Source organism: Scylla paramamosain, chromosome 24 (genome assembly GCF_035594125.1).
Source record: "Scylla paramamosain isolate STU-SP2022 chromosome 24, ASM3559412v1, whole genome shotgun sequence".
NCBI lineage: Eukaryota > Metazoa > Arthropoda > Malacostraca > Decapoda > Portunidae > Scylla > Scylla paramamosain.
The window spans coordinates 4,478,186-4,490,000 of record NC_087174.1 but is presented as its reverse complement, the minus strand read 5'-3'; the positions used below and the strand labels follow the sequence as shown (position 1 = coordinate 4,490,000).

At 44.2% G+C, this 11,815-nt stretch overlaps 1 protein-coding gene across 5 annotated transcripts in view; it reads right to left on the bottom strand.

The window, feature by feature from the left end:
- The window catches only part of LOC135112612 (SLIT-ROBO Rho GTPase-activating protein 1-like), a 126,133-nt gene extending 114,836 nt beyond the window's left edge, over window positions 1–11,297 (bottom strand). For 3 of the 5 annotated variants that reach the window (XM_064027129.1, XM_064027139.1, XM_064027134.1), the window contains exon 1: window positions 6,531–6,672. In XM_064027129.1, coding sequence (XP_063883199.1) covers window positions 6,531–6,666 — 136 coding nt within the window. In that variant the 5' untranslated portion in view covers window positions 6,667–6,672. Of the gene's footprint in view, window positions 1–6,530; window positions 6,831–11,210 lie in introns of those variants that run through there. The other 2 variants (XM_064027132.1, XM_064027135.1) reach the window with 1 other exon arrangement.
- Window positions 11,298–11,815: the final 518 nt, after the last annotated feature.

The window sequence follows — 11,815 nt, the reverse complement described above, 5'->3', positions numbered from 1 at the left end:
AATAGATGGAAAGAAGGAGATGAAAGGCGTAAAGGGAGAGAACAAGAAAGGCACAAATGAAATGAAGGAAAAATACGAGTATATGAAACTATCTATAAAAAAGAGAAAATAAGGAGAAAAAGCATGAGAGACAGAGAGAGAGAGAGAGAGAGAGAGAGAGAGAGAGAGAGAGAGAGAGATGAGAAAAAAGAAAGGAGGTAAGAAAAGGAAGGAAAGGAAAGGGAAAGATGCAAAAAATAAAACACGAAATTAAAGGAAGGAAGGGAGAGGGAGAGAAACAAGGAATGAGGGAAGGAAAGGGAGAGGAAAGGAACGAAAGATGAGGAAGGAAGAAAGGAAGGAGAGAAGGAACATCACACACAAAAAAGGAAAAAAATAAATAAAAAAACTCACATCATTAAGCTATCGTTGGGAAAAAGGAAGGAAGGAAGGAACGCACGAACGAACGAACGAACGAAGATAAGAAGAAAAAAAGGAAGAAGGAACATAACGTACAAAAAAAGAAAAAGAAAAAGAAAAAAACCCACATCATTAAGTTATCGTGGGGAAAACAGTCACATTTATATCATCTCAAGCAAAGTCAGTCTACGGCGCATTTTCTTTCTTGATTGCGCAACGCTGTCCCACCTCGTAGTCACTTTCCCACAGCAATCGCTCGCTCTAATCTCCCACTTATCTCCCACGTGAGGCAAGGGACGGCGGAGGGCGAGGAGGGGGCATGTGGGGGCGTCTGGCGGCTTCTTGCGGTGCCCATCGCTCGGGGAAAACGATTTATCGGCGTCACTTCTTGTCGGTCGGACGAGAGAGAGAGAGAGAGAGAGAGAGAGAGAGAGAGAGAGAGAGAGAGAGAGAGAGAGAGAGAGAGAGAGAGGAGGGAAGAGAAGGAGGAAGATGAACGGAGATAACGCGAGGAGGAAGAGGCGGGAGGAAGGAAGGGAAGGAAGAGGCGGGTGAAAAGGAGAGCGGAGAGCGATAAACGAGTCAGGAACACAAGGCGGCTCCTTTAAACTCTTCACTCCTCTCCCTTCCTCCCTCTCTTCTACACAGCAACACTTAAGCGGCACTTCACACCACTCCTGCCTACACGAATCACGCCACGCGACACCCCTACACGCTGTACACGACGGAGAAACACCTGCAGAGGGAGACGGAGAGAGCAGACACACCAAAACACGAGGCGGAGGAGTAGAGGGAGGGAGGCATACAGGAAGGGACGGATAGGCAAGGGGGGAGGGGAGAGGCAGGCCAGTTTAGCCACGCTGACTATGAACTGCTGTTGGCGGAGTTGGGCGCTGGGGGAAGGGTGGGGGAGTGGGAGAAAGAGGAAAGGACGGAGCCACGCACAAAGGGAGGCTATGAGGGAGGAAGGGAGGGAAGGGAGAGAGAGAAGGGATTCGCTAGGTGAGAGGAGAGAGAGGAGGAAGGGAAGAGAGAGAGAGAGGGCGGCAGCGCGGGAGGCGGAGGTATAGGGGAGAAGGGAGTGAGGGAGCAAGAGAACCGAGACGCGGGGAAAGGGAGGGTGAGGGAGGGAGCGTGGAAGGGGAAGAGAGAGAGAGAGTGACAGAGGGGAAATGGGAGGAAGGGAGGGAGGCAAGGTTGTGGTGGTGGTAGTACGCACTTACCCACCACCAGCCCATCACTGACTCTCCCTCCTTCTCCCTCCCTCTCCCTCCTCGTCCCTCCCTCTCCCTCCCAGGCCGAGAGAGCGGAGGGAGGGACCCTAGCTTCCCTCCGCCAACAGTTGCCTCTACTCACCACTCGCTCACTCTCCTTCATCTCTCCCTACAAACGCGAAGGATAGGAGGCGAGGAAGGAAGGAAGGAAGTGAAGGAGGGGGAAAAGACACGGAAGGAAGGAAGGATGGACGAAAGAAAACGGAAATGACAAGAAGGAGGGAGGAAAGGAAGGAAGTGAGCAAGAGATGAAAGGCCGGGAGGGAAGAGGAGGCGGGAGGAGTGTAAGGAAGGGACGGGAGGCAGGAGGGGAAGGAAACAAGGAAGGAAAGAGAGAGGGAGAGTGTTATGGCGTACTTTCAGACTTTTGGCTAAATGGTGAAAATTAGCGAAGGAAGGGAAGGAGGGCAGACCTCGTGAGGGTGGCAACAGTGTGGTGATGGTGGTGGTGGTAGTATAATAGTGAACGTTATTGTTATTGTTGTTGTTGTTGTTGTTTTGATAGTAGTAGTAGTAGTAGTAGTGGTAGTAGTAGTAGTAGTAGTAGTGGCAGTAGTGAAAGTTGTTGATTTGACAGTAGTAGTAGTAGTAGTAGTAGTAGTAGTAGTAGTAGTAGTAGTAGTAGTAGTAGTAGCAGTAGTAGTAATAGTAGTGGCGGCAGTAGTAGTAATTTCTGTCGATGTTATTGTTGTCAGTGTTGTTGTTTTATCTGTAGTAGTAGCAGCAGCAGCAGCAGCAGCAGACAACAACAACAACAACAACAACAACAACAACAACAACAACAACAACAACAACAACACAACAACTTCTGTTACTGCTATGACTGTCAAAGCATCAACAACAGCAACAAGTAGAAGTAGTAGTAATAGTAGTAGTAGTAGTAGTAGTAGTAGTAGTAGTAGTAGTAGTAGTAGTAGTAGTAGTAGTAGCAGCAGCAGAAGCGTCAACAGGGGCGGCGAGAAAGTCTAAATGAAGTGGAAGGAAGCACGTGATGAGCTAGGAAGTGGATTTATGAGACGGGAGAGGAGGGACGTGGAAGGGGAGGAAGAGGAGGAGAGAGGGTGGTGGAGAACGAGGCGGCGGTGGTGGTGGTGGTGATGGCGGTGATGGTGGTTGTGCAGAAGTCCTCAGCACCGGAAATGACTCTCCTCCACAAGTCAGTCACCAACCGGGAGCTGTCGCGTGTTTTTGAGGCTCCTCGTACCTCTTTGTTTTGGGGACAGCTTATGTAACACGAGTGAACAAAACATGCACAAGTACAGTCGAGGTCATAAGTCCAGTCACCTTCTGTTCTCCCTTCCTTGTGTTCTTAAATCTTTTCGCCTCTCATAAGGATTATTTTAAAAGCCACAGGGGTAACTATACGAGTAGTTATGGATGTTTTTATATAGTGATAGTGCATAATCCTCGTTAAGCTATCAGTAGAATCATGATAACACACTTGGAAGGCGCTGTAACATCCCTTGTTAAATGTCAAGATAAGACGTCAGGGCGTTTAAAAATCCTTTGTCCTTTGCTCTTACGTTCTCTAATCTCAAGACGTTGGAAATGTTAAGAATATGTCTCTTATATACGACCTCTCATCTGAAGACACGGGAGAGTTTAAGAATGTTACTCTTACTTTATCATAAGAAGACAAGGGAAGGTTTCAGAATGTTAGTCTTCCTTGTTCTCTGCGCTGACAATCGTACAAAACCTGATAATGAAAGACTGACAAGACACTTAAAGGTTGAAGAAAAACCAGCTCAGTTGCCCTTTCCAAAAGAAGAAGAAAAAAAAAATCAGAAAAAAATATATTAGACGAAAAGCATTAATTTACTCAACAAATGAATTAACAGGACTATAAAAGAACCTCAGATTAAGAGCTAAGGCTAAACACAGTGGAAATGAGTACAGTAGGTTACAAAACTAATGACACCAGAGTAAAAAACAAAACAAAAACAAAAAAACAAAAACAAATGCTATATTGATTTGTTTACGCTAGTGTTTATTTTTGGGGTGAGACTAAAGGATTATTATTCAAACCACCCTGCAAACAAACACGCGGAAAGGTGACTTGCTATACACAATGTTTACGGTTTTGAGAACGAAATTTATCATCACCCTCAAGAGGCTAAAAGAATTATGAACGTACCTCTCAAGAAGGGAAAGAGGAGTGGTTAAATAAACAGATAAATTAGATTACACCACGCATGCGCCAAAGGAAAAACAAAAAGCTGTCATAATGCGCATTTAAGTGAAGAGTTTGAGGGATTGTGAGGTAAGCGTCTTCAAGTGTCCCACGTTGATAGTGAAATACAGCGAAGAGGATGTATCGTGTGTCTTCAACTTTACAGGGTTCGTATCTCGAGGAATGGGGTTACGTATGAACAATGTGGTTAGTTGACTGGTGCACGATGGAACTCTCAGTCAATTTTGTTGCAACGGAAGAAGAAACTGTGATATACTATTTTTGCTTCCTTTTCTTTCCGTGAGAGAGAGAGAGAGAGAGAGAGAGAGAGAGAAAGAGAGAGAGAGAGAGAGAGAGAGAGAGAGAGAGAGAGAGAGAGAGAGAGAGAGAGAGAGAGAGAGAGAGAGGAGAGAGAGAGAGAGTATAATCGAAATTTCCTGTACACGTGTCAAACTCCCTCGTGTTTTTTTACCCCTCGTTATCATGTTTATTTTTACTCTCTCTCTTCTCTCGTCTCTCTCTCTCTCCTCACTCTCTCCTCTCTCTCTCTCTCTCTCTCTCTCTCTCTCCTCTCTCTCTCTCTCTCTCTCTCACCATTCCACCCGTCGTAATTAGCCACCTGTTTTGGCCATACCTCGGGCATTCACTTATCATTCCACCTGCTCCACCTCTTTCCTTAACCCTAACCTCCTTTCAGATCCACCAGCACGTCATAACCACACTTCCACTTGCTCCACTAAGCCGCCCACGTATGATCTCCACTCTCCACCACTTCTGATTAACGACAACATCCACTTTCTGTCGAGACGGTCTTTAAATCTAACTCCACTCATCCACATGCTTACTTTGAGTGCTACATGTATAATTATCATCCACCTCCGCTCGTTAGTACATCCACATGGTATAAATAACGATTCTGATACCGAAAAATCAATTCTTCCACTTGTGTTTAGTGAGAATTCCACAAGTTCAATCGTCTTCCACATTCAGAGTCTTCTACTGCTTCCACTCGTAGCAAAGTTAATACATCCACCTGCTTTAAAGTGACTATTTAAATCACAAAGTCAGTTCCTCCACATGTGTTTTATGGGAATTCCACTTGCCCAATTCATCTTCCACCTTCACAGTCTTCCACTTCCACTTGTAGCAAGGTTATCTTCATGCTCCAAATAACGATCCAAATACCACGATCTCAATCATCCACTTGATACGAATTCCACTTGTCTAATCGCCTTCCACTCTTAGAAATTCAATATATCCACTTATTATTAATCAGAACACATGAATTATTACCTAAACAAAACACCTCTGGTTAATAAATTGTAATCCACATACCAGAAATGAATAATTCCACTTACCTAATTATCCCCCACCTGTAGATACCCCACACATCTACCTGGTCTTAATTAAACTACAGATACCTTTACAAATTGAAACACCTGCGTAATGAATAACTGTCCAGGTTTCACTGTCTTAATCTTCCACCTGCTGCAGACTCCATACATTCATTTGTTCTTAATTAAACCACCTACGTACCTTTACAACTCCAAACATCTGATTCATGAGTAACAATTCACGTATTTTCGCGATCTTCTACTTTTTAATGCACAAGGAAGTCGACCAAAGAGAAAAAAAATGTAAAGAAAAAAGTAATTGGCTCTACGAAAAAAAAAATGAAAAGAACAAAGAAAAAAGGAAAGAAAAAAAAAGGGAAAACTATGAATGATAAAAGACAGACTTCCACTTCCCGTCTGTAACAAACTCCACACATCCTCTCATTTTTTTTTAAAGAAAGCGAACATGTATAGCAAAAAAAAAAAAAAAAAGAAAGAAAAGAAAAAAAAGAAAAAAAGAAACAAATTACATAAAAAAATAAAACAGAGAAAAAAAAAAAAACAGAAAATATATAAAACAAAAGACTTCCACCTTACACTTGAAACACACATCCACCATCTTCTAATGAAACCACACATGTATGCACACCTGCACTAATTAACACACCTGCTTGAGAAATAACAATGAAATAACAGTACACAAACACACAAAAAATTATAATGAAATCACCTAACCCAGCTTAACCTTAACGAACGTGTCCTAACATGATCCACCTAACCACACCTGATACCTGTCTCAAGTAACCACACGTGACCACAACTGCCCATTACCTGACACACCTGGTCTGACTATTTTTTTTAATCCTTTCTTTATTCTTTGATATATTTTTAACCTGTCACAAAGATTGGGAAATGGGAGAAACAGAGAAAGGATAAGAGAAGAAGGAGAAGGAGGAGTAGGAGAAGGAGAAGAAGGAAGAAGAAGACGAGGAAAACGCTGGTCGTTCATCTTATGCTATCAAGAAGGAAAAAAATAGAAGGGGAGGAGAAGAAAAACAAAGGAGAGAGAAAGAAATAAAGTAAAAGAAGCCCATTAATACATTTTTTTTAATTGAGGAGACTCGCTAATGAAAAAAAAAGGAAAAAGAAAAAAAGAGAGAAAAAAACAGCAACAACAGCAACAACAAATAAGAAAGAAAGAAGCTTACCATTATAATTGTTTAACCTATAAGAAAATCACCTAATAAGAATAAAAACAGAGGAAAAAAAATAAAAATAAGAGGAAAAATAACGATACCCACAAGTCATCTATTTGTTACCTGACTAATTAGAACCCCACACCTGAGCACTCACCTGGAAAAATCTCCCTCATTTCCTTCTGGCTGTATCCCCACTCTGCCCTGGGTGTGGAGGCAATACACTGGAACATCCTGCCGAAAACCGCGCCTCCCACGCCTCGCCGCCCCTCTACACCGCCGCGCTGCCCCATCCTCCGCCCCACGCCCGCTCGCCGCTCATGCACGCCCACACATTTGATTACGCTCATGTGTGTGTGTTTTTTTTTTTTTTTTATAGTTTTTTTCTTTTTGTTGTGATTTTTTTTTTGTTGCTTTCTTTTCTTTTTTTTTTCTTTTTTTTCTCTTTCTTTTATCACTGTGGGGTCCAAGTGGTTTTAGGTTAGGTTAGGGTAGATTAGCTTAGGTTAGTTACATGAGGTCGGTCAGTCTCTCTCTCTCTCTCTCTCTCGTCTCTCTCTCTCTCTCTCTCTCTCTCTCTCTCTCTCTCTCTCTCTCTCTCTCTCTCCTATCTTTCATATTAATTTTCTATCTTACACTGCTTTTCTTTTTCAACTTCATTCACATTAACTTCCTCCATTACGCCTTTTCTTTCCCTTAATTTTTTCGTCGCAGTTCACCAATAACTACTTCCCTTTCTCTAATTCCCTTCACAGCATCGCAATTATTTCACATCATTTTCAAATCCAACTTCTCTCACATTCTCTCTTATATAATTACCAAAGCTCAAACAACAACGTAACTTCAGAATGTTCCTTCTTCCTCTCATTAGTATTATCTCTAGATCACGACCACATCCCCCTCTCCTCCTCCTCCTCCACCTCCTTCTCTTCTTCACCCTCCTCCGCCAGGCTATCTAATCTCCATCACTGGGAATCACGAGATAACTGCCTCACACCCACCTGAGGAGAGCTAATGAATGAACAGGTTGAGCCAGACCCACCTGATCTCTACCTGTCCTCTACCTCCACCTCCGACCGGCTGTCTGTCTGGCTATTTGCTCCTTCCTCCTTTCCGTTTTCTTTTTTCTTTTTTTTATTTTGTTTCTCTCTAGTGCTGTTTGTTGATATATGTTCTCTGTTTTTATCTCTATTCTCGCTTTTATCCATTTTATCTTCATTTTTTTTTCTTTCTACTGGTGTTTTTCTTTATTATTATCTAGTAAGTGATTATTCCCTCTGTTTATTTATTCTCATCTTTACCTAGTCTCTGGTTTATTTATCTGTCTCTTTTTTTCCTCCTTCTCTTTTTCCTTCTATTGTTTCTCTAGTGTTTATTATCATTATTTCATCCACGGCTGACTTGAATTGCACTTATTTTTAGTTCTTCTTTTATTAATTAATCGTGTTTTCCTTCTCCTCTTCTTATTCTGTTGCTATCCTTCCTTCTTCCACTTCTTCACTAGATTCTGTGCTATTTCCCTCCTTCTTTTCCTCTTCTTCCTCTTCCTCCTCCTCCTATGAATATCTTGGCCTTTCTTCTACCATATGTTCTAAGTTTGAGTTCGTTTCCTCCTCCTCCTCCTCCTCCTCCCTCCTCCTCCTCCTCCTCTCATCACTTTGCTTTATCTAGAACCGGTCTTCTTTCTCCCTCTTCCGTTCATTTCCTCCCCTCCACTTCTCTCCCCAAAATACCACCCTTGCCTCCCTTTCCCCCCTAACCACACACACACATACACACACACACACACACACACATACGTACGGGAAACAAACCACACACTCCCACTGGTTTTTTCCGTCTTTTTTTTTTTCCTCCACCTTCCTCTCCACCAAGCTCTCTTTTGTTCCATATCTTTTACCTCTTTCCTCCACCTCCACCTCCACCTCCTCTCCACCGGATCTAACTCATTCACGTTATCAAACTCTTGACGCGATAATCTCTCTCTCTCTCTCTCTCTCTCCTCTCTCTCTCTCCTCTCTCTCTCTCTCTCTCCCTCTCCTCTCTCTCTCTCTCTCTCTCTCTCTCTCTCTCTCATCCTAATAGCTAAACGCCTTCACTCTATATACAACACTCAAATCCTGTTCATAATCCTACTCCTGCCTTTATCCTACACATCCTTTAATCCATCCTTCGATATTAGAAAAATTCCCAATACTCTTTATCCTACGTATCCTTATATCTCATTCTTTCAATCCTATCACGTGGTATTCTATGTTATTTTCTCTCTCCACTCGACAACGCCTTCACCTCTTCTAAAAAAAAAAAAAAAATTCTTCTCTGCCTCTCTACACTCCTACATCTCTCCTACCACACTCCTACATCTCTCCTACCATGTGCCAGTCTTCAGTCCTTCCTATCTCCTATAAGAGTATCCTTCAACCACTTAAATACTTAGAAAATATATCCTTCTGTCATTTTACAATCCTACATCTCTCTTATACAGGTTATCCTACGTTACAATTTACACTCCTACATAACAGTTTTCTCCTACACATTCTCAACACACGATCCTAGTACGACCCACCCTCTGTTGGTAAGACGCCCACGCCCTTAGAATGCTGGAGTCACGAGGTTACACGCACGTCCTCCCCCACACACGCCCATCAAACTGCAATAAAAAACCCTCCATTTAGGCCTACTCTCCTTCTCCCTCCTTCAGTTGTTTAGTTTCACTCACGCCCTTCATCAAAAACCCCATCAAAGTGCGTAGGGGAGAATATTTTTTAACTTATTATTACTTTCATCACTGTTCGTCTCAGTTTTCTTCTTGTGTTTTGTTCTTCTTTAGTTTCTTTTTATTTTCTTTTGTATTCCTCGTTTTTTTTTTCTTTTTGTTAATTCTATGGTATGGTGTTGTTATTTCTTCTTCTGTTTGTTTGCTTGTTTGTTTTTTTCTCGTCTTCAGTTTCTCTCACTTTTTTTTTTTTTTTGTTACGTTAATCTATGTATTTCTTTTTTTTTTGGTCTTTTGTGTATTTTTATTTATTTATTTTTTCAATTTTTACTTCATTCTGTAGATTAGGTACATTTTTTTTCTTATTATTGCTAATCTTCCTCTTCGTCTTGCATTTTTTTTTATTTTCTCTTTTTTTTTAGGCTCTTCGTTTTCTCTTCCCCTACAACGTCACATATATTTGTAATCTCATTCTGCACATCTTTTATCTTACTTTTTTCCGTCTTATCTTACTCTTATCTTACAATACACGCCTTTATCTTTCCCTACAACGCTTAATCTCTAATCTTACTCTGCACATCTTTTATCTTACTTCAAACTTCCCTATCTTTCTCTACAAACCTTATCTTACTCTTTTAACTCTTCCCCTACACTTCACTATCTCACTGTACAACGCCATCCTCTTGATAACTGCAATTCCTACGCCTTGTTAACCTCATAAAAAAGGCCCCGTTTATTATGGCGGGTTCTCCTTTGCTAATCACCGTATTACTTAATTGTCTTGAATGATCTTAAACAGCCGTGGGAACTCACACCACCGACATTTCAAGCTCAGAGATAATGTTGGTGATTTTTCTTCTATTAGTTTCAATTATTATTATTATTATTATTATTGTTGTTATTGTTGTTGTTGTTGTTGTTGTTGTTGTTTGTACCGGTCAAGCTGGTTATTTCAGAGGTATCCGAGACTCATACTTATTAACCAAGTAAGAAAGTTTTCAACAGTTTTGTTTTAACTTTCAAGGTAACTCCAACGGCTGTCAGCTGAGCGCCTCCTCCTCCTCCTCCTCCTCTCACCTTCATCTCCCTCCTCCTCCTCCTCCTCCTCTTCTTGCATCACCGTGACCTTGAACTGTAAGCCAAAGAGCCTCTACCTTGGAGGAGGAGGAGGAGGAGGAAAGCGGTCAAGACAAGGGGAATACGTGGGAAGATAGGCAGAAATATGAAGAAGAAAAAAATGAAGAGGAGGGCGGTTCCCTTCCCCGCCCACCCCTCCACCTCTCCTCCACACTCCCTCTTGAAAAACTACAAAACACTCTGATTAAAATCTAAGATGATAAAAGGCGCATTCTCCTCCAACCGCCCTCTCTCCGGACAATGGCACCGTCTCTCTCTCTCTCTCTCTCCTCTCTCTCTCTCTCTCTCTCTCTCTCTCTCTCTCTCTCTCTCTCTCTCCCACCTCCGAGGCGCCCTTTCGTCCCCAGCTGTCACACGCCCGACACCGCCACCACCGCCACGCCCCTGCCTGCCCCGTGCATTCCCACGCATCACTGAGTCACGGGTAGAGTCCCAGGGGCACAACAAGCATCCGGTGAGGGTGGGGGCGGCGGGGATGCGGGCAGCGTGTGACAGGCCAGACAGCGGCGTGGTCCAGGCAGGCAAGCACCGCGCCCCTCCCCCTCCTACCCCCTCCTGCTCCTGCCAGCCTTCCTCAGTCGGTCATGTGGAAGGACAGACAGACCAGACACCACACGTATAGCCGTCGTGATTGTGTCTGTTAGCAACCCTCAGGCCACGGCTCGGCACACAGATTAATCAGTAGCCTCAGGTACCGTGCTATCTTATGGGGGGGAGGAGAGAGAGAGAGAGAGAGAGAGAGAGAGAGGAGAGAGAGAGAGAGAGAGAGAGGGAGAGAGAGAGAGAGAGAGAGAGAGAGAGAGAGAGAGAGAGTACTGGACCGCTACAGAGGGCACCGTGATGTGGTCACTCATAAGCACATGGCAGCGGTCCCTCGCGTCGCACACACACACTGACAACGCGGGACACGTCAACACTCCACCTGGTGCTAAAGTTTGACACCAGTGCTATCACTCCCCCGTTCCCTCTCCCTTGTCAACACACCTAATCACCAGCACTGTCACTCCCTCGCGGCTCCGGACGGACACACCCTCCCCTCTCAACGCTCCACACTGCACTGGCTCCACACCATGGTTGCCCGTGGACGGCCGCCGCCAGTCCGCCACGCCGGGCCACGACAACCGGGAACTCGCGGGTCGCCGAACGGCGGCCAATGAAAACTCGGCAAGAACTGGTACTCGGTGACCCCCGCTGCTCCTGTCGGTGTCGGGCGACGGCGGTGCTCCGAGAGAATTCACCATGAGGCGTTATGTCGACGGGCGGGCAGGACAGAGACCGCTGGGCGGCGGGGCGTAAAGAAGCCAGCCGGTGATGGAAGGAGGATGGAAATTATCCTTCCGTGAAGGAATCTGGCCACACGTGACGCCAGAGTTCGGACGTGCAGCGGCCCGCGGGGGTCATCCGTTCCAGACGGGTCTCTCGGGAGTAATAATGTAATGACTTGATTAAAAAAAACATACAGGAGAGGAACGGACCGCGGCGCGGCGTGCTGCGCGACCTTCACTACGAGGATGAGGTCTGGGCTGGGGAAGGCAGGGTTGGGCGAGACCACCGGCGGATGCCTCTACAGGAAGACGTTCATCAAGCGA